The following is a 22614-nucleotide window of genomic DNA, read 5'->3' as shown; positions in this document are numbered from 1 at the left end:
TTTAAGTTGATTCACCGTGGCCCGTAAGTTTCCTATTGCTTCTGCCCGCTCACTCTCTGTTCCTTCTGGATCCCAGCACTTGTGTTTAAGTTGACTCTCCGTGGCCCGTAAGTTTCCTGTTTTCTCATGTGTCTTTCCCATCCTCAGCCTTCGGGGTTTCAGTCTGGATTTTCCTTCCAGCTTATCTTTCACTTGACTAATCATCTCTTTAGCTGCATTCTAATTCGATCTTAAACTGGTCCAGAGTTCTAAATTTCAGTTAATATATTTTTCAGTTCTAGAATATTGATTTTATTATTTTGCCAAAATTCTCCACCTAGGCATTTGAGTTTTTTTTTTTTTTTAGGAAGATTAGCCCAGAGTTAACGTCTGCTGCCAATCCTCCTCTTTTTGCTGAGGAAGACTGGCCCTGAGCTAACATTCATGCCCATATTCCTCTACTTTATATGTGGGACGCCTACCACATCATAGCTTGCCAAACAGTGCCATGTCCACACCTGGCATCTAAACCAGTGAACCCCGGGCCATCAAAGCCAAATGTGCGAACTTAACTGCTGAGCCACTGGGCCGGCCCCTAATATCTTAACTATATTAATTATAGGGTTTTTTTTTTAAGTTCATGTCTGATAATTACAATGTCTGGATCTCCTGAGGATCTCTCTCTATTTACTAAAAAGACAAAAGAAGAAACAAATAATTCTTGTCTTTTTGTGTGCCTGGTATTTTGCGTTGGGTACCAGATACTGAGTACAAGAAACTGATGCTGTAATCTGAGTCTCTGGGGGATGTGACCTTTCTGCAGCAAGAACTTGCTGTTGTTTCTGGCATTTGGTTAGGCTGGAAATAGATTGCTTAAATCCAATCAGAGAAGGAGGTATTTCAAAGCCTGCCTCAGTCCTTGTGATAGTTTATCAAATTCCTCATCATTCTTCACTGGAAAGAGTCTCAACTGAAAGCCTGGTGTCATTGCCGGGGCTCTTCTCCTTAGTGGGCCCTGAATTTAGATTCCTTTCTCCTCTTCCCTGTGGGGTGCCCAACATTCTTATCGCTTCTACGTCTTCCAGCCATAACTTTCCTCTCTGCTTCTCAGCCTGAACTTTACTTTGGAACTGTCAAGTGCCTTGAAGTGAAAAGCGATGCCAAACTCAGGCTCACCTCTCAGGATTTCCCTGATCTCTGGTGTCTTGGTTGCATAGTCCTTATTGTATTGTAGCTTGATAATGCCTTCAAATGATTGTTTTATAATACTTTGTCTAGATATTGGATTAGATTAAGCCATGTGAAATTTGCTGCTTTCATATATCAAAACTGGTTGTGTATTGGCAATATCATCTAGTTCAATCAAAGTTGTTCCCAGTGGGAGGGTTGGTCTGAAACAAAGTACACCATTGCTAGAAGCAGAATTCTCAGAATCTATCGTTAAAGTAACCAAATGCTATGGGAGCCCTGGATAAGTGTACAAAGATGACGAATACATATATATATATATATTCTTGTATATGTTCACCAAAGAAAATTTTTCCTATGGAGTAAGGTATGCTTCTTATTTCTCAGAGTTAAGTTTAGACGCCAGCCAACTGCACTAGAAATATCAACGTAATAATAATAATTATCTGTATACCTGAAAACTGTATTACTAAGAAACTGTCCTTAAAAAATCTTTACAATGCATCTTTCTCCTTTCCGTTTCTGAAGGATTGCTTATGGATGCCCAAATGCATTAGGTTTGGGTGGTTTCTGCCCTATGCTCCGGCGGATAACGAGTACGGTGCCTGGAAGCACCACTACATTGCCTGTGTGTCTAACTTAGACTGGCTGACACCCAGGGAAGCCGCTGCTGTTTATGGGACCCTGAATGAGCCCAAAACAGGAGACGAGGAGCTACAGGAGAGACAAAGAGAAAAGTGCCTAAGGAAAGCAATTTGGGAGAAAATTGCACTACGTAAGAGTGAGTGGCACTTTAAAACTTTCTGTCTTATCCAAGTTTACATACAGATTCCCACAGAGACGATGGTACTGTCTTTCTGGAGTAGTGTGTGGGTGGCATTCTCTAAAGTATGTTCAGAACAAACTCTTTTTTTCTTCACTATGTATTTTAAGTTAATTAAGAAAAACAACAAGATTTCAGATGAAATATATAAGGTCACATATCAGCGCCTCCATTGCTGTCCTGGTTCCCCTCAGTTTATAAGACCAAAGACAAGGAGAAGGGAAAAGTACAAACACGGGCAAAGGAAATAAATAGGTTCAGGACAATTCAGAAGAATTGGTGAAAAGGAGGAGAAATGAAAATGGGAAAGGAGGAAGGAGGAATGGTGTTAAAAAAAAGTGGAAAGGGAGGAGGGGAGCGCGTTGTCAGCTAAGCCTTGGATCTGCACAATGTGTGAAGGAATCACAGGAGCCCATCCGAGTTCTTCCTCCTGCTTTTCCACCTGCTCCCCTCTGGGAGATCCGAACAGGTGGGCAATTAGCTGAAGCCAAGAAGGGCAGAAATGGCCGTGAAGCCTATCGCTTGGTAAACTGGTTTCCACAAGAAGGAGGTGCTGGTTCTCCGAGCTTTGTCTCTTGATCTAAAATGACTGGGGACTTGCAGCCACAGTGCTGAGACATAAAAATCCAGATAGAATCTGTAAAAATGCTATAATTACTGCCATTTGGAATATCACCCTGGGCGGCTTGATTTAGACGCCTTATCTATGTGGGTGTGGCCGGGAGAAGCATGAAGAAAACAGAATGCCTGCTGCTTTTGTTTTCAGAGGAGTTACTCAGAGTCCGACCCCCATGGGGGAGTGGAACACGCTGCTGGAGATTGTTAGAATCCAGATACCAGCCACGTCTCTCCCAGACCTCGAGGGGTCGAGTGGGATTACAGGAAGTTGTAGAGAAACAGCTGGTCTCAGCATCCTTGGAAGCTTTGCCCAGGCGGTGAGCAAACCTCCATCTCCTGAGGGCTCAAGACCACCTGTGACACCAAGAGTTCACCCTAGAGCAGCTTAGCCAACATGCAGGGGTCCCGTGTAATTACATGCTCATATCCTATGAAACAGCAATAGGAATAATTCTTTAATCTTCAAGAACAGTGGTCTTTAACATGCTTTCTGAAGAGGGAAATATATAGCTCTCAAAATTTGTATTTCAAATATTCTTAACCCTGCAAAGAGGCTATATTGTGGATGCAGTACCTTTTCTGTATAAAGTTATTGAGCAAAAATAACATTTTTTCCAGAAATGTTTTTTATGGAATAACCGTATCCAATAGTAATGTAGGGGTGGAGTTGGCTCTGGAGAGAATGGAGACGTTACTCAGAAAGCGCTGAGGCCAGGGTGATTTAGGAAATGTAAAATTTCTCAGCTATTCCTTTTTAAAATGTCGTTTTGAACCCCTAGGTATGCCACTACATTCATTTTAAGTGCCCAACGAAATCTAAGTCAGTTCCAGGAACCCTTCCAGTTACCCACGAATGTAGGAGGAGAGGCCCAGAGGGCAGCTTTGACCCCACCCTGCCCGGGAGCCCCACTTGCAGCTGTCCCCGAAAACCACAGGGAGAGACAGGTACTGAGGCCACGTGCCTCGGACAGTGTAACTGACCCCCAGGGAAACTACGGGGCTCACTTAGCAGATCAAATTAAGAGAAAATGAAAACTTCACTTATTCCCCTTCAGGAGCAATGTTTCTGGAAGCCATTCCTACCCTTTACTATCAAAGAAAAGTTGGCGAGGAGTTTATAAAAATGATGACAGCTCTTCTCGTGCTTCCCAGCCACACGTCGTATTAATATCATCTCGGATTCCTGCATATGAGGTACGGTGCATTAGCAGGCCAGCCTTCCTGAATCAGGTTTTTTCATTAACACTAGAGGATGTGTGGCTGTCTTTTGGCCACCATGTGTATGAAAATGATCCATCTAAAAGGAACGTCGTCTGGAAATTTACCGACCCAAAACAGTTAAAAAAATCTTATTTGAAATTCTTATTGAATTGAATTTGTTGCACTTAATCCAAAAAGGAGCAAGGTGATTAAGAATTATTTTAAAACTTCTTTGGAATGGCCAAGGAATTTACTAATATTGTGTAACCACCGTCTCTCAAAAGAAGAATGTCAGAAATCCTATTTTGTGATCTGTTTAATGAGTGTACCGTTAAATTGAAATATGCTCTTTCTATAATGAAGTTATATATTTTAATTTTAATATGAATAATAGGAAAATGGAAGCACAAAGAAGACATAGAAAGTATGTATTTTTGTAGATATGTGTAAATATGTGTACATAATATACCCAATTCACGCAGGGGTGACAGAAGGAGGTAATATTCATTGGCCTACTAGACTGTTTTCAAAAAAATTCCTATTTGTAACCAAATGGTTGCTTTCAAGACATAAAATCACTTCTCTTTCTTGGCCTCCAGCAATTGACTCTAATCATTTATGACCGGCTAGCTTAGTGGATCCACATGAAAGCAAGACCAGGGTTTCGATTTCCACACGGGCCTCAGATAGCTCTAATGGCTAGGGTGCATCACGCCGGGCACAGAGGATAACTGGTGGCCGTGTGGGTGAATAAACTGGTGTAAAATAAGTCTGTTCTCTCATTTGTCTTCTTTACATAAGACTATGCCATAATTACTTATTTAATTACCACTGTGACAGACGTTTAGTTGAACTGTGACCTCCAGACAGTGGCATGAGGTTTTGGGAAAAATCAGTGACTTCATTGACTTTCCAACTCATCTGCTGCTAAAGAATTAACTTTATGATAATGAAAAGTTTATTTGGTTGTTGAATTCAAAGAACAGTGATTTCAATATTTATTTAAATGGTAAAAATCAATATTGATCATTCAAAAGTTCATAATTAAGAGGAAAACTTTCAATGCGTTTGAGAATTCCATTGCAAAATTGTGTGATCTCTAGTTTATTGTTTTTTAAAAGTTGTAGATATGTCCATGTGCCTGGATGTGTATAAAGATAAAAAGGCTGGAAGAAAATAACCTGAGTGTTAACAGTATTTATCTCTGAGTGACTGAGTTACAAGTGTGCTTAATCTTCTCCTCTTATAATTGGGAAAGAAATAAAATAATTTAAGAAGAAACCAACAAAGGAGAAAGCTTATCTTCTTCCTTCCATAATTTCTGAAAAAAAATAGTTTTTAAAAATCACAGAAGATTACATCTCTGTTGTATTAATAAATATTCCAAAATGATGGACTTCCCTTCTTCTAGGTGGTGGTGGACAGTGTCAGGGCAGGGGTCATTTCTGTGGTTTATGAACACAGTGGCCTAACCTTGGAGAGCCTGCTTTATCTCGTAGAAAAAGCTCTGGATGGGAAGAGGGCACAAAGTCTGGGGGTATTCAGTGATGGAAATAGCAGAGAAATCCATTTACTCCAAGGTAAGCCTGGGGATTGGAAAAAACAGCAACTTTGCACTGATGTAGCATTTGTCCACATGTCTGACCTTCAGAGGACTATTTAAGCTCCAGTTTGCTAAGAGGGTTGATACCCCAGCTCAGAGCAGTCAGGCAGAGGTGTTCCCTCTTATTCAAGGAAAGGTCAGCCTTTTTGTTCCAGTGAGGCTTCAACTGTTTGGGTGAGGCTCACACAGATGGGGAGGGAAATCTGCTTTACTCTCTCTACCTATTCAAATGTTAATCTCATCCCAAAACACCCTCACAGATACACTCAGAATCATGTTTGACCTAATATCTGGGTACCCATGGGCCAGTCAAGTTGACACATAAAGTTAACCATCACGCCATTAAACAACCACTCCCCTTTTTCCCTCCTCCCAGCCCCTAGGAACCACCACTCTACTTTCTGTTCCTGTGAATCAGACAACTTTAGAGGCCTCACATAAGTGGAATCATACACTATTTCACTTTTTGTGACTGGCTTACTTCGCTTACAATGCTCTCAAGGTTCATCCGTGTTGTAGTATGTGAAAGGATTTCCTTCTTGTTTTAAGGCTGAATAATATTCCATTGTATGTGTAGACCACATTTTGTTTATCTGTTCATTCTTTAATGGACATTCAGGTTGCTCCCACTTCTTGGTATTGTGAACAGCGCTGTTATGAACATGAGTGTGCACATATCTCTGAGCCCCTGCCTTCAGTTCCTGTGGCTGTACACCCACAAGTGGGATTGCTGGATTGTATGTAATTCTGTTTCTAACTTTTTGAGGAACCGCCACACTATTTTCCATAGCAGCTGCACCATTTTATAATCCTACCACTAGAGCACAGGGGTTCCAATTTCTCCACATCCTCGTCAACACTTGTTATTTTCTGTTTTTGTTTTGTTTTATTTTGATAGTAGCTATCCTAATGGGTATGAGGTAATATCCATTATGGCTTTGATTTGCATTTTTCTGATGATTAGCAATGTTGAGCATCTTTTCATATGCTTGTTGGCAATTTGTAAATCTTTAGAGAAATGTCTATGAGGTCCTTTGCCCGTTTTTAAATTGGGTTATTTGGTTTTTTGTTATTGAGGCGTAGACATTCTTTATATAGTCTAGATAGTAATCTCTTACAAGATATATGATTTTCAAATATTTTCTCCCATTTTGTAAACTGACTTTCATTCCGTTGATTATGTCCTTTGATGCACAAAAGTTTTTAAGTCTGATGAAAGTGAAGCAATTTTAATAGCAGCAGATACCAAGATCTATAAATTGGTGTGCACTAACAACATTCATTACAGTTTCAGATGGCTTACACCACAAAGGAAAGGATTGGCTGATGACACTAACTTGTTATGGGCTGTCTTTTAAAAATGTCAGTGATTATCCTTTTTTGGGGGAAGGAGATGATGAATGTTTCAGAAGTAAACTTTTAGTTTCTATACTTCCTCCTACTGTAACTTGCATCCTTCTTGCTTATACCTAGAATAGAATTGTTTTAAGTTTTACTAACATGAAACCTTCCGTCTTTGTGGAGTGAGGGGAGAGAGGGAGTGAGATGGTCAATTTCCAGCTGGCAGGAAATTCCCAAAATGGCAGAGTGGGCACCTGAATCCCCCATCAACTGTGTTCTTTGTGCCTGGGACTCAGCACGCTTGGAAGAGTTTTAGTGAATTTTATTATTAATAAAAATGAACTGCTTTTGGTTTAGTTTTACCTTATTTTGGGCTTTTCTTGTTTAGTTTACCTGTGCCTGGAGCAGATTATGTTCCACACTCAATGTTATACATCCCCAGAGTAAGGACAGCTACTGTTTGGTTTATGTTTGTGTTGAATTGCACGGTAGCTCTTTTCTAATGGTGGTGAGGCCCCAACTGCAGGTCTTACCTTGCGGGAGGCTCACCTCACGCAGAGCGAGGGGCCTGGCAGGGTTTCCTGATCTCAGACTTTGTTCTCCAGGTAGAAAGGCTTCCAATCTCCGCCTTTTCCTTGTTTTCTTTTTGTAAATCAATAGTAACAATAACAAAATACCTCAGAAAACTAGTTTCCTTCTATATAATTATGGTGTCTTTCCAAAAGTTTTTGTCTTAAAACCAATGACAAAGTGAATCACTTACTCCAGGCGCCTGAAGAGGCCCTTCCGTCCTGGGTCTGACCTCCCCACGAGAAGTGGTGGGCTGTCGGGATTCTTGTGCCTGACTCACTTTTCATTCTGTTACTGGGGCTTCCGGATGCAGAGTCTCCAGGACTTGTTTAGAAATGGGTCTAGACACCCAAATTAGCTGGATCATCGCACAGGATTCCCAGCAAGTGAGAGCTACAGTTATCTCTACCATTTCCAGGAGCCTTACTTCTGCTCTGAATGACTTATTTTTTGACTGGCAATGGTGGGAAATATTTTTGCTTTGAAATTTGGTTGCAAAATCCCAGGACTTGACTGGCCTCCCACCTAAGCCCTCCTGTGAGCCTGGTAACTCGCCCTGCTGCTCGGTGGAGGCAAGGACGCAGCGCCCCAGCCTGAGGCACTGTGTCAGTGAACCAGAACGTGACCAGGACTGGTGGTCGGAGTCCCGGTGCCGCATGTGGCATCTCGGGGCAGCGCGGAGGCAGAGCTGCCTGCAGAGCTTGGTCATATGCGCAGGTCTCCGCCTCTTGAATCACAGTTGCACTTTGACAAACTGCTGAGAGTTTCCGTTCAGGATAGTATTACAAACTGATATGACATTTTGGTTTTTCCCTCAGGCTATGAAATTGGTATTAAAAATTTATTGAGGCCTGAGGCGAGAGACTTCTGGGAGAGATTAGGAAGCTATGTGGCCCCTGAGGAAGAAGGGGGTCACGTGGACCTGTTCGTACCACTCGGAGCCTCAGGTCAGTTTTGAAAGGTAGTGATCATGCCTACTTTATGGTGATAGTTTGTGAATGTGTGAAATGCCCTCAGTTTAAATGATTCAGTCACATTTACTCTTTATTTCTTTTTCCTCTTTATCTCTCATATACTCAAGTATTCAGGGGGAAAAGGGTTGGGGTTAGTGGTCAGAGTAAGCTGTCTCTGCAGAAACAAAGTCACTAGTGGCAAGAGCCAGCCAGGAACGTTGTTTCTGTTTCTTTCTGGAAAACACGGTAAAATTAGCGTCCACATACAGAGGAAAGTGCCTGAGCAGCCCAGAAGCCACAGTCAGTCAATCTGAGAAGACTCTCCCTGCTGTTCTGAACCTGGAGTGCGTGAGCAGGAACCCCGAGGCCAGGGCCTTGGGCTTGAATCCCACTGGTGCCACGTCAGCGGTGGCCTCAGGCAAGTTTGTGGACCTCCCTTTCCTCTCACGAAAGTTAGAATAATAGTACCTTACCTTAGAAGACTTGTGAATATCAAAATAACATAAATACTTAATAAAAATAAATAATAATATAAATACTGAAGGAATATGAGAATGTTAAAAAGAGTGGCGTGCTTTGTAAAGGTGAGCATGCTTGCTGATGCAATTTTGAGTACCTACCTGTCTAGTGTCAGCCACTGTGACTCAAAGTTGATTTCAGTACTTGAAGGGAAACTTCAGAAGCACTAAGTCAAATTCACTTTTTAACATCTGTTAAATAAAAGCTCTGCATTCACTTTTTTTTTTTACTAAGCAGAACAGGGGAGAGGGAATGTGAAATTAAATTTTCTCAAACTGTTTATTATTATCCAAATGCAATTTCCACCTGGTTGACCCGTGATGACCCTGGTCCAGCCAGCAGACCCCGACTTCTCAGCCAGAACCACCTCAGGCACCACTCCTCAGTTTGCCTCCCCAGTAGCTGCATCACCTCTGAACTCTTGGTCTCAAGCATTTTTCTCTCTGAGTACTACTTCCGAGTCATGCTCGTGCTCAAGTGCTCCCACTCCAGAATCCTTTCCTGAGCCTCCAGCCCACACACTCCTGCTTTTTCACTGTCACCTTCATCCTTGATTCCTTCCTCGTTAAACTTGGATTTAACAGTCCATCATTATCATTACTCTTTTGCAAAGAGTCTGAACTTCTTTGTCTTTCTCTTTGCTAAATCCCAACTCACTTGGCTAAACCCCAATGCTGGTTAAAACAATCATCTGCATAAGCCTGCATGAAAGCAGCCGAAGACCGTTGGAAAAAGTAATACAACTGTTCATATTGATCTAACTTTTATTTTAATGGCATAAATATCAAATGGGGTTCTTCTCTTGGTTTCCTTGATACCACATGCTCCTTGTTTTGCTCTCTCCCCAGTGGCCTCTTCGTCTCAGTCTCCTTTGCTGCTGCTCCTCCTTAGCAAGACCCTAAAATGCACCCAGGGCCTGATCCTGGCTCTCTCCTTTTCCATGACTACACTCTTCTCATAGGCAGTCTTATCTATTCCTATGACTCTAAATTCAATCCATCTTCTGAAGACTCCCAAATTCATGTCTTTCAGCTCTGAGTCTCAGAGCTGCAGACTCACATCTAGCTCCTCTTTGACATCTTCATGTGGATGTTTAGTTTGCATGTCTAGTAGGCATCTCAAAGTTAACACATCTAAAACAAACTCTTGATTGCCGCCCCAGTGCCAAACCTATCCCTTCTCCAGGATTCCTCAGTTAAGATATCGTCATACACACAGTTACTGCATAAGCCAAAAACCTAATACCCATATTTTTTGGCATTATTTAAAAGACTTCAAAGAGTTTTATCAAGGTGTAATCAACGTACAATAAACTGTACCTATTAAAAATGTGAAATTTCATAAATTTTGACGTGTGTATATATACCCTGTGAAACCATAAAACTATCAAGACAACGGACATACTCATCACCCCCAAAAGTCTCCTCATGCTATTTTGTGGTTTCTCTCTCCTGCTTCCTCACCCCCAGCAGGAGGCAACCACTGATCTGTTTTCTTTCATGGTATATTAGTTTGCATTTTATAGAATTTCCTATAAGTGGAATCATACGGTATAATTCCTTCTGTCAGGCTTACTTCACTCAGAATAATTATTGTAGATTCATCCATTTGATGCTTGTATCAATGGCTCATTGCATTTTATTACTGAGAATTATTGCATTGTACAGATATACCACAATTTGTTTATCCATTCGCTTGTTGATAGATATTTGAATTCTTTCCAGTTTCTAGTTTTTACAAATCCAGCTGCCATCAACATATTTCTCTTGGGTAAATACCTAGGGATGGAATGGCTGGGTCATATAATAGGTGTACGTTTAACTTTTTAAAAACCAGCTAAATTTTTCCAAAGTGGTTGTACCATTTTACATTTTCTCTAGGAATATATGAGAACCCAGTTGCCCAACACTCCAACACCAATATGGTCAGTCTTCTTAATTTTATCCATTCAAATGGTTGTGTACTGGTAACTCATTGTGGTTTTAATTTGCATTTCCCTGATGACTCATGAGGCTGGGCATCTTTTCATGTGCTTATTTGCCATTCATTTGTTGTCCTTGGTGAAGTGTCTGTTCAAATCTTTTGCTCATTTAAAAATTAGATTATTTGTTTTCTTATTGAGAGACCTTTATGTATTTTGGAAAAGTGACTTGAAAATATTTTCTCCTAGCCTATGACATCTTTTCCTTCTCTGAACAGTTCCTTTTGAAGACAAGAAATTCTTAATTTTGATAAAGTCAAATGGGTCAATTTTTTCTTTTATAAATCATGTTTTTGGTGTCATATCTAAAAATTCTTTACCTAACCAAAGGTCACAAAAATATTCTCCTATGTTTTCTTCTAAATTATTTGTAGACTTATGTTTGACATTTAGGTTTGTGATGCACTTGATTTGTTTTTTTTTAATAGAATGGGAGGTATGGATTAAGACTTTTTTTCTTTTAATATATGCATATCTAATTTGTTCCAGCACCATTCCTTATAAAGACTATCCTTTTCCCAGAGGATTTCATTTCTGTCTTTGTTGAAATCAATTGACTATGTATGTATGGGTACACTTTTGGACTCTATTTGGTTTCATTGTCAATGAAAACGTCAGACACCAGTGAGTGAGAGACATCCCTGCCTTTCAGCTGCTGCCATCTGGTTCCAGCAACTGAAGCAGTTTGGAGTAATTATTCTTGGACCACAAAGAACTAAAATATATTACCCAGTGTATTAGTTTCATTCGAAGTAATTCACTCTATATGCTGAATTCAATGATTCAGTCTCTATGCTGGATCGCTGAAGAAGGGATGAAATTAATACCAAATTTTGACCATTGTATTCCATCCTGTGTTTAACAGTTTAAAATCTATCCTCTTACAAGGGGACTTTCCCGTAGAGGCAGACCATTTTAGAAAACATATGCGTACTTTTCTCTGTCTTTGGCCCGAGTATTCCAAGTTGGAAGATAAGCACCAGGTCAAACTCCGCACCTTCTCCCTCCGCCTGTTGTTCAGTCCTTGGAAGTCAGTGTTTGGATTGTAAAGTCTGGTGGACTGCTCCGTGAGGGGTTTGAACTGAAGATGATAACTGGCCGTGGCCTTTCTTGGCCTGAATAGCAGTGAGTGCTCCTGAGTAGCACTTCACTGTTCCGTGGCAAAACCTGTGAGTAAACTAATGAAAGTGTTTTGACTGCAGAGGCAGGAATGGAAGTTCTCTCACAGCTGTCTCAGCTGACCGGCACGTTGTTTACCGCCCCCACTGGGATTGCTACTGGCTCTTACCAACACAGTAAGTGCATGTGGGGGCTGAACACCAGCCCAGTAGCATCCACCAACTCCTGGTTCGCCAAAAGACACAGCACAGCTAATCAGACTGGTTCTGGCCAATGTCATTTACTGTCTTCCACTTCTTCTCTGAAGAAACGCTATCACTTCCCAAACTGTCATCTCTTTTCACTCAGTCATTTGCTTAGGACGGGATTAGTTATTGTAAATATTTGCTTCAAATCATCATTTGCAAAAACTCTGTTGAAAACATCATCTTTAACAAAGATTTATAGTTGCCAATCTAGAAAAATAAGAAGCACAAAGAATAATTTTTCTTAGTAAAATATAACCAAATGGTTTCATTTGAAGAAATGAATTGCAGCTATAAAAAGATGGTGCAGACCCTGCTCAGGCCCCACTTCAGCAGCATTATCTGAGAGAAGAAACAAAGATAAAATACCCCTGAAAGCAAAGTCTCATTTAGATCCTAAGGCTGCAAATATTGGATCACAGTGTAACACCGGCTGACTGGCAAGAGAACCAAATTGCTTTGCTACAATAGCGTAATCGTTTCCCCTTTAAAACTCCCTCACCACCTGTCAAGGGCTTGGAGTGAATAGCAAGTGCCAGGGGCCTTTGAAGACTGGGAAAGCCGGCATGCTTGGGAAACTTGTAAGGGAAAAGATCCATGTCGATACCACAAAAAGCAGTGTGACCTAAGAGTTTGGTAACAGAAGTCACTTGTTAATTTTAGTTTATGCAGCAACAGCACCCAATGGTAGCACATTTGGCCTGTGGAGAGAAGAACCGGCTGAGCAGAGCACAGCAGGGCACAGACGCTGCTGTTTACGGGACAGGCTTTCTTCTTTTTCTCCAGCTCTCTCTCCTCATCCTCCTGTTCCTTTTCCCTCTCTTCTTCTTCCCCTGCTAGCAGAACATGTTATAAAGATTTTCATATTGATCAATAAAAATGGGGGAGGGAAATCAAACAAGTCTATCTGTTCAGGACAGAAAATCAAATTTAATGTGGCACTGTATCAGTAATTGATTTTCAAGGAGAGAAATTTAATCGCCCACTACTGTCATGTGGAGATTTTTGTAGAGAGAGGCTTGTGGACGTAAGCATGAAACACGTATTCTTAGATGCCCACTTTGCTTCCCGATGCACAGATTCAGCAGCTATTTAACTTTCGATTTAAAACATAAAACGTCAACCTTGTCTATCAAAGAGTAGATAGACATTTGAAATTATTCATTGCATCCTTTTTGAGTTTCCAATTTTACCTTTGAAAGTAGACTATGTGTTTATCTTAGTCTTCTAATGAGAAAAGATAATAAGCCTACTATAAGTACAGCTAAGTTTTTTTGTACTGTTAACAAGAAGTAGAATTCTTTCATCTGTGCTAAAATCTGCAATAATAAAAGAAGAAAACAATTCAGTTCTTAGTGACTGGCTGGGACGACCGTGGGAAAGAGCGCCCCCTTCCATCTACTTCAGTGAATCAAAGCTGCAGGTGTGGTCCAGCCTCACGGACTTCCTGGAAGACACCTTGAAATCAGCAAGGAAACAGTTGAGTCCCCTCTTCAAGGAGTTGCAGAAAAACATCAGCGGCAGGATGATAGGTAAGAACTCTTGCTACTTCTGCTGTGGGTAACTTATGAAGTTTGTTGCATATCCAGAGTGAATATGCATGTGGGAATGGCCCAAGGAAAGTCGACTCTTAAACATCTTCAGTAAGGGGCCAGCCCGGTGGCACAGCAGTTAAGTTTGCTCGTTCTGCTGTGGTGGCCTGGGGTTCACCAGTTCGGATCCCAGGTGCAGACATGGCACTGCTTGGCAAGCCATGCTGTGGTAGGTGTCCTACATATAAAGTAGAGGAAGATGGGCATGGATATTAGCTCAAGGCCCAGCCCCGTGGCTGGGTGGTTAAGTTCATGCACTCCGCTTCTGTGACCCAGGGTTTCCCTGGTTCAGATCCTGGATGCAGACATAGCACTGCTCATCAGGCCATGCTGAGGCAGCATCCCACACAGCACAACCAGAGGCACTCACAACTAGAATCCACAACTATGTACTGGGGGGCTTTGGGGAGAAGAAAAATAAAAAATAATATTGGCCACAGATGTTAACTGAGGTGCCAATCTTTAAAAAAAAAAAAAGTTAGCTCAGGCCCAGTCTTCCTCAGCAAAAAGAGGAAGATTGGCAGCAGATGTTAGCTTGGGGCTAATCTTCTGGGAAAAAAAAAAAAAAGAAGTGCACTTAAAAGCAGTTTTCAAAATTCCAAAATAGCCTTACTGAAAGTTTCATTGCAAAAAAAATCTTCAGTAAAACTTTATTCCCTTTGTTCTTCATATCTTCTTTCAAATATAATGAATATCCACGAAGAACAAATATGTTCATCTTCAAAACGCTGAAGCTAGTTCCTGATTTCATGTTTTACCATCTCATTAATCCCATGTCAGTGGTTATTTACCTACAAAACTTGAGGCTTATTAAGCCAGAGAGCTCTGTCCTTTCCCACTACAATTTGCTCTGAAAGTTAAGCACCAACATCCCAGTTAAGCATCTCTTAGACTACAGCACTCATTACTTAAATTGCTCTATAATTAAGTTCTATTTATTTTCTATCCAAAATACATAATTTGGTTATGGGTTCCGTGGTCCTCCACTGAGCCTATGGAAATCACTGAATTTATTTTCTCATTTATATCATACTTTATCACAAAAAGTCTTTTGGAAACAATTTCCTTGCTCAACTTTGGATCTTTATCTAAATCAGTCAATTCTTTAAAATGAAGTGTTTTAAAAATATCTAGTTAAATATGTTTTCTTCCTGTCTTTAACTACCTATGCAGTTTTTTCCCTAACTCTTCCCATCTGACTGAAACACCATGTCAATTCATTGTACAGCTATGCCTTACTTCTTTCTTCCCTCCCCCTGCCCTGCTCCTGTTTGACATCTGTCACATGGTTGCTGTCTACACAGGAGTGTAGCATACAAGTATGCATGTAGATACTTCATCCGTCAACATACATCATACATTATTTACATAAATGCCTCCAAAATGGGGATTTGTTTTCTTGGTTTTAATTTTTCCGTATTTAGTATGGTTGTCAGCCGATATTTAAAGTTGGTTATGAGGCTATATAAACAGGGAGGACTTATTTCTCTGTTCTTTCAGATATTAAGGACTAGAGAGAAAGGTGGAAAGATTAACTTTTAAAGATAGAAGTATTTTTTTGATGATATATGTAAGCAATAAGTCAAATGGAAGAAAATTGTTTTCACATAAAAGCAAGTTGTTCAAAATTTCAAAAATGTAAAAGACGTCTGTGTGTGTTTGTATGTTATTTCCTATGGGCTTAAAATATCTGTGCATTTGAGCACAGAGATAAAGAGGAATACGTGTGGAGCAACTTTTGGTAGAATTGAGAATCTCAACTTTCAGTTTGTAAGGTTCACTTTTGAGTGTTCTTGCTTGTTGTCCAGTTTATAGATTTCGGTCGATATCAGCTTTGCCGGGGTGGTGCTTGCACTATGCTGCCCATTCAGTGGCTTTTGCTCATCTTACATTTTATCGTGGTAGATGATCCTCATGGCATAATAGGATTTTTATTCTTATTCTTACATTTTTATCCACTAACAAGCAACTGCGAGGACTGGTTTTTCTTCTTGATCAGGTCTCTTACATAAATTAATTACTGGGCACATGGCCTTATATTTACAGGGCAATTTGTATTTGACACCATGAATATGGCTAACATTCTGAATAACCAAGGAATTGCACAAGCTCTGGCAGAAGGATTGACAGAACTTTCAAAAGAAAACTCTGTAAGTGTTTCTTTGAATAAAAGTTATACAAAAGCCCCAACTCTTAAATACATTTTTAGTTCCTACTTATTGTTCTTTTTACTAGTTTATCCCTTTAGGAGCACAATTCCTCAGAGAAACTACATCAGTTTATAAAAATAGCCGCTGAGATTCTGGGCCCAAGGTGTATTAGGTACACAAAACAGACATATAGGACCATCCTCTGGCTTATTTAGAGTTGATGACATTCTGCGGTATTTTCTGTCTTGTGATTAATTTCAGTCAGAAGTGACTTCTTATAAAAACACGTTAGTAGCTTTATATTTACATAAACATGATTCAACAGTTAAAACAATCAATTGTACCACAGAAAAACTAAGACAGTGTGAAACCAGATACAAAAAGATGCGGGGCAAAGGAGGCTGGGTGAGAGAGGAAGCAGCAGGAAGGACCGGAGATGCGCAGATCGGTCCCCGGGCCGGGGACAGGCACGGCCCTGAAGGAGCACCTTCATCAGGGGCGGGTGTGGACGCGCCCCCGGAAGAGTCCGTCCAGGGTCGGGAGCGGCGGGAGGGGCCGTGCGCAGCGCAGGCCCGCGAGGGCAGCAGGCCGCGGGGGTGGGGGGGCGGGCACAGAGGGGCTGATGCCCAATCCCGACGCTGCACAGGCCTGTCGTTTTCCGGCGGAGGACGCCCATCCCTGCCCTCCCCCGGAGCGGTGCGCTCGAGGGCGGACGTCGCGGCGTCTCTGCGCGCCTCCTCGTGCGCCGTGTCTGCGCGGAGCCCACCCGCCTTCCCCGGCGACCGCGCCCCCTCCGGCCTGGCCCCTCGAGCTCCCGCCGCCCTCGCAGCCGGGGGGAGGCCCCGCGAGCCGCTGGGAAAACGGGCGGGGTGTTCAGAGGGGCGACCTGCGGCCTCGGCAGAGCCTCGCTGTCCCCAGACGCCGAAGAATCACTGCACGTGGTGGGGCGGGCTCCGCGTACTCGCTGCCGCCTGGTTACTGTAGGATCACCCGGGGGACGGAATTGCGGGCGCGCACCCGCGGCCCGGGGGACCCGCGCCTCTCCGCTGACGAGGCTGCTCCTGGCCCACGAGGCCGCCTGGGCCGGGCCGTGGCGAGGTTAACTAGAAGGGAGTACTGCCTCGGACTGAGCAGAAAGCACCCCGCTTTCTGCTCTCGGTGCGGAGGGAGCGGACAACTCCGCCCGCGAGTGTGTGTCTTTGCTGCTGCGCTTTTGATGGCCTGTATTTCGGACGAATGTTTTAAATACGAATTCTTTTTTGGGGGGGTGGATTTTTCAGGACAAACCTCTGGAATTTTTGTCATATTTTCTGCTGAAGAAATGTAGTAAGAAGAGCAAAGATTTGGAAGGAAATGTCCTGACAGAACGTGGCCCCGAGGCGGCCTCCGGTCCATCCGCGAAGGTAAGGCTGTCGCCTCCCCGCAGTTAGACGCGCGCTTAGGAGATTCACGGACAGCAACGGTGATTCTGCTTGGAAAGGTTTCAGCTTGTCGTTCCTCGTGAGAACGTCATTGTCATGGGTTACTATAAAAAGAGTGTTTTGTAGTTTCGTAGTATCGGTAACACTGAAGCCACTTAAAAGCAAAGCGGCCTGTGTGGACCAGGCAGCGCCCTTGGCTACGGGGAGAAACACACATTTGCCACTTATGCAGCTGAGTCCTGAATTAACCCAAAGATAACTTATTTTTTTCATTTGCAGCCCGGGACACGTGTTTTAGTGAAATTAAGAATGGTTCTTTTTTTCTTAGTTGAGATTCAAATTCATTAAAAAAAAAAAAAAGTGGGTATGAAGTTAGTTGTCCACGCAAAACAGAATAATTTTGCCAGTGCCATGTTCAGAGTCCCTACATTCTTGCTTAGTGAAATAGGATTCAGGAAACATTGCACATTGCATTGTCATTCAGAGAGCTGATTTCTATGAAAATGTTGTTTTGTACCCATAGAAAAATCACCTATCTTTGATGATGGAAGGCTTGGCATTCCACCCCCAACACAAGCTGGCCATGGAGACTGTTGTTGGGTGCAGGCCTGAGAAGTCGCTCCCTGTTCGCCTGCTGCCTGGGAGCTTTGTCCTCACTTCTGTAGAGGGAGCAGAGCCCAGGGCCGGGGAAAGGAGCACCAGTGGGGGAAGCGTCCCCGCAAGCTGCCCCGAACCCCAGCCCGCCCAGCAGAGCGAAAGGCCTGCGGCTGTGCAGAGCCGCCCCTCTGTTGTCCCCAGAGCGTGTCCCTTCCTCGAACCCCATTCCCCAAGCGGCTTATCCTTCCCAACCACAGCATCCTCCCTCAGGGGAGTCTTAATAAACACGCTTCCAGGGACATCTAAGCCCTTTAGGCTCAGGGCCCTGCTTCCCTGTGCTCCACCCCCAGTCTGTCTTTCAGGGAACTCGTGGACTGTGTGTTCGCCAGGGTTCTCTAGAGAAACAAAACCAATAGGATGTAGAGAGAGAGAAAGAGATTTTTTATAGGGAATTGGCTTATGCAAGTCTGGAAGCGGACACGTCCTCAGATCTGCAGTGTGAGGAAGCAAGCCTGAGACCCAGGAGACCTGATGTTTCAGTCCAGGTCCAAAGGCAGGAAAAAGCCAGTGTCCCCGTTTGAAGGCTGTCAGGCAGGAAGAACTCTTATTCACAGGAGGGTCAGCCTTTTTGTTCTATTCAAGACTTCGACTGATTGGATGAGGCCCATCCATCTTGGGAGGACAATCTACTTTACTCAGTCTACTGATTTAAATGTTACTCTCATCCAAAAACACCCTAACAGACACATCCAGAATAATGTTTGACCAAATGTCTGGGTACTCCATGGCCCAGTCAAGCTGACATATAAAACTAACCATCACAAAAGACTTCTCAGGCAAAGGTCAAATCCCCATCTTCCCAATTCAGTTCCCTAAGTATTTATAGGAACTAACCATGTGCTAGGCACTGCCCTAGACCCTGGGAATAGATGGAAAATAAAGACACAGTACCTGCCTTTGAGGTGGATGAGGCCCACACATAAATAGATGAGGCGGTGTAATTGGTGCCTGTCCACAGAATGCACAGGAGGGATCAGGGACACCAAGGCAGGTCTTAATCCAGACTCCCTTTCTGCCTTTCAGAGTCCTTTCACTTTATTATGGCAGCCACTATCTCTTTGAGACTCTTGGAGCTTATTCTCCCAGACGGTGGATGTGGCCTCTGCCCATCCTTCAGCCAGTGAAAGCCTTTGACCAGTGGACCCAGGCCTCTGGTCGCACCCATTCCTCTTCGGTGCACCAAAGGGATGTTATTGCCAACAAGGGGTCTTCTACTTGTTGCAAGACCAGCCAACAGTCGAGAGGCAAGGCGGTAGGAGAGAAAGGGTTTTTATTAGAGCTTGCCAGCAAGGTGGAAGATGGGGGACTAACGTCAGAAGAACCGTCTTATAACTGAAAAATCTTGAGGCAGTTGTATAGGGCAAATGGGCTAGAAAAGGGGTTGTTGGAATGCCGACCATCTGGTGTGGCAGACCTCTAGATGCCACATCATCTCTTTTTCTGTCACAAGTCATGGATACCAGCATAGGGTTTTCTTCCTAGAGGTTGTTACATTCCTGAGGAGACTTAAAGAACAAAGTTATCGCCTTATGCCAGCAGGGTGGTTTATGCGTAAGCTGGGGCCATAAAACTAATAGAGCATGCACATCCCCTGGAGACAGGCACTTAATTATTTAGGCTACATGCAAGCTAAAGTGTTTATACAGGGGGTGTCTGGTGAGTCAGGGTCATACATAGTTCCAGTGTGGCTTCTTTCTGAAAGATGGCTTCCCTCATGCTAACTTTTGACTGTGCCTGTCAGTAAACTCAGTGGCACTAACAGGAGTGATCAACATATAACCACATTACACACATTCCAGATTCTTCCAAAGTCCTTACAGCATCTGGGGCATTCTTGACTCCCTGGGAACCTTATTGGGGTTCTTCCATCCACCTTTATACATAAAGGTGAAGCTGTCACCCCTAACCATGGACATACAGACCCCAGAAATGCCCCTCTTTGGAGAAAGAGAACTTGAAGACAAAACTGTAGGTCCTTCCTCCTTTAAAGTGTGAATTTTACATTTGAAAGACCTACTATTGGTGAGAACCATTTCTGGAGTCTCTGACATCTGAAGGAAGGGTTACTTGGAGCATTTCCTCTCAAACACTGTCATTCAAATAAAATCTACACTGAATTAAGTTTTTCCAATCTGTTGTTCACCAAAACATCAAATCACTTTATTTATTTTTTTTTTTAAGATTTTATTTTTTCCTTTTTCTCCCCAAAGCCCCCCGGTACATAGTTGTACATTCTTCATTGTGGGTCCTTCTAGTTGTGGCATGTGGGACATCGCCTCAGTGTGGCTCGATGTGTGGTGCTATGTCTGCGCCCAGGATTCCAACCAACGAAACACTGGGCCGCCTGTAGCAGAGCGCGTGATCTTAACCATTTGGCCACGGGACCAGTCCCTCAAATCACTTTAATAAAATAATGCAGAGGGGCCAACAGAGGACATCCAAACACAACACAGAAAATGTCTGAGAGACCCACAGAGCCACATGACAGAGGGTGCAGAGGCTGGAGCCCCCCTTGGAGGAGGTGGAACTGGGTAAGAGAAAACTTTGCTCCCTCCCCAAAGAGTGTGATCCAGGACTGTGCATGGCCTCCAAGAGGGAAGGAACAGGGAAGGGGACATCCATTCGCAGGAGCATCAAGGCTCCTCGAGGTCCCGTGCAGCCTGGAAGGAAGCTCTCTACTGGGGCAAGAGCTTTCGTGGGGGGTGACCTCATCCAGCCAACACCCCAGGAGAGCAGATAGTGAGAGCAGAGCGAGAAATCCCCAAGAGCACTCAGGAGAAAGCGCCCCTCCCCACACCCACCCAGTGCAGCTCCAGCATCTGTAGTCCCAGTGGAAGACAGAGGGCTCAGAATATGCTGCTCTTAACCCCTACCCAGTGGCAACAGGTGGTAACTGTGACCAAGTAACACCAGGATGCAAAAAGACAGAGCACTCCCGTTAACAATATCAAACATTATACTAGATCTCCAGACCAGAGAGAAAATGACAAGCACCTAGAAATCAGCCCTGAGGATGCAGAAGTGTGTAATCTAAATGACAAAGAATTCAAAGAAGCTATCATCAACAAACTCAGTGAGGTAAAGGAGAATGCAGATAAACAGTTTGAGTTCAGGAGCTACTTCACAAAAGAGATTGAAACTATAAAGAAGAATCAATCAGAAATATTAGAGATGAAAGACACAAGGGAAGAAATAAAACAAAATATGGATTCTTTGACTGCTCAAGCGGACATCATAGAGGAGTGAATCAGCATAATCGAAGATAGACATGTTGAAATGCTCCAAACAGAGAAGGAGAGAGAACTAAGACTAAAAAGAAATGAAGAACGTCTCTGAGGAATAGCTGACTCAGTTAGGAAATGTAACATAAGAATTATAGGTATTTAAGAAGGAGAATGCAGCAGAAAGCTTGTTCAAAGAAATAATAGTAGAGAACTTCCCACAGCTAGGGGAGGAGATGGAAATCCATGTGGAAGAAGCTATCAGATCTAAGGGCAGCAAGGCAGAAGAAAATAACCTACAAAGGAACCCCTATCAGGCTTTCAGTGGATTTCTCTGCAGAAGCCTTACAGGGTAGGAGAGACTGGAATAACATATTGAAATCTTTGGAGGACAAAAACTTTCAGCCAAGAATACTCTATCCAGGGAAAATATCCTTCAGCTATGAGGGAGAAATAAAAACTTTCCCAGACAAACGTAAGCTAAGGGAGTTCGTAGCCATGAGACCCTCCCTATAAGAAATCCTCAAGAAGGCCCTCATGCCTTAAAAAAAAAAAGGGGGGGAGAAAAGGATCACAAAACACAGAGTAAGGAGATAAATAGGGAGACAGAATCAGAGCAGGATAGCAAATACTCAAGTATAGCATTAAAGACAAAGGGAAGGAAAACACCAAAAACAAAGATAATCTTGTCATTTTAACCACAAACTCACAACACAAGAGGGAATAAGATGTGAGAAAAACAACTTAGGAGGAGAAGAGGAAAGGGACTGAATTGGTTTAGTTTAAGGAAATAAGAGACCATCAGAAAAGGGACTATCTTATCCACGAGATTTTGAATACAAACCTCATGGTAACCACTAAACAAAAAAGCAAAACAGAGACACAAATAATAACTAAGGAGAAAACAAAGAAACACAACATAAAAAACTACATAACTCGACTGGTAGACCAAAATACACAGGACGAGAAACAAAGGAAATGCAGGAGAACCGGAAAACGAGTGATAAAATAGTAGCATTAAGCCCTCATATATCGATAATCACCCTAAACATAAATGGATTGAATTCTCCAATAAAAAGACACGGAGTGGCGAGATGGATTAAAGAACAAGATCCAACAATGTGCTGTCTCCAGGAAACACATCTCAGCTCCAATGACAAACACAGGCTCAGAGTGAAGGCATGGAAGATGATACTCCAAGCTCATGGCAAACAAGAAAGCAGGTGTCACAATACTTCTATCAGATAAAGTAGACTTCAAGATAAGACAGCTAAAGAGAGACAAAGAGAGGCAGTATATAATGATCAAAGGGACATCCCATCAAGAAGAAATAACACATAAATATCTATGCACCCAACCAGGAGCACCAAAGTACATAAAGCAACTATTAACAAACCTAAAAGGAGATATTAATAATAGCACAATAATAGTAGG

At 42.7% G+C, this 22614-nt stretch overlaps 1 protein-coding gene across 18 annotated transcripts in view; it reads left to right on the top strand.

Moving 5' to 3' along the window:
• Positions 1–22614, top strand: part of ECT2L (epithelial cell transforming 2 like) — a 103380-nt gene that overhangs the window by 30101 nt on the left and 50665 nt on the right. For 14 of the 18 annotated variants that reach the window (XR_006890473.1, XR_006890472.1, XM_046674385.1 and 11 more), the window contains 10 exons: positions 1696–1948; positions 2757–2925; positions 3664–3802; positions 5220–5388; positions 8141–8269; positions 8532–8693; positions 11978–12070; positions 13489–13671; positions 15778–15881; positions 17162–17284. Coding sequence is in view for 16 of the 18 variants with exons in the window: in XM_046674385.1 (XP_046530341.1) it covers positions 1696–1948; positions 2757–2925; positions 3664–3802; positions 5220–5388; positions 8141–8269; positions 8532–8693; positions 11978–12070; positions 13489–13671; positions 15778–15881; positions 17162–17284 (1524 nt within the window). In the remaining 2 variants the exon portion in view is untranslated. The remainder of the gene's footprint in view (positions 1–1695; positions 1949–2756; positions 2926–3663; positions 3803–5219; positions 5389–8140; positions 8270–8531; positions 8694–11977; positions 12071–13488; positions 13672–15777; positions 15882–17161; positions 17285–22614) is intronic. The other 4 variants (XM_046674388.1, XM_046674393.1, XM_046674392.1 and 1 more) reach the window with 4 other exon arrangements.

This window comes from Equus quagga, chromosome 11 (genome assembly GCF_021613505.1).
Source record: "Equus quagga isolate Etosha38 chromosome 11, UCLA_HA_Equagga_1.0, whole genome shotgun sequence".
NCBI lineage: Eukaryota > Metazoa > Chordata > Mammalia > Perissodactyla > Equidae > Equus > Equus quagga.
This window is presented reverse-complemented; position numbering and strand designations above follow the sequence as displayed.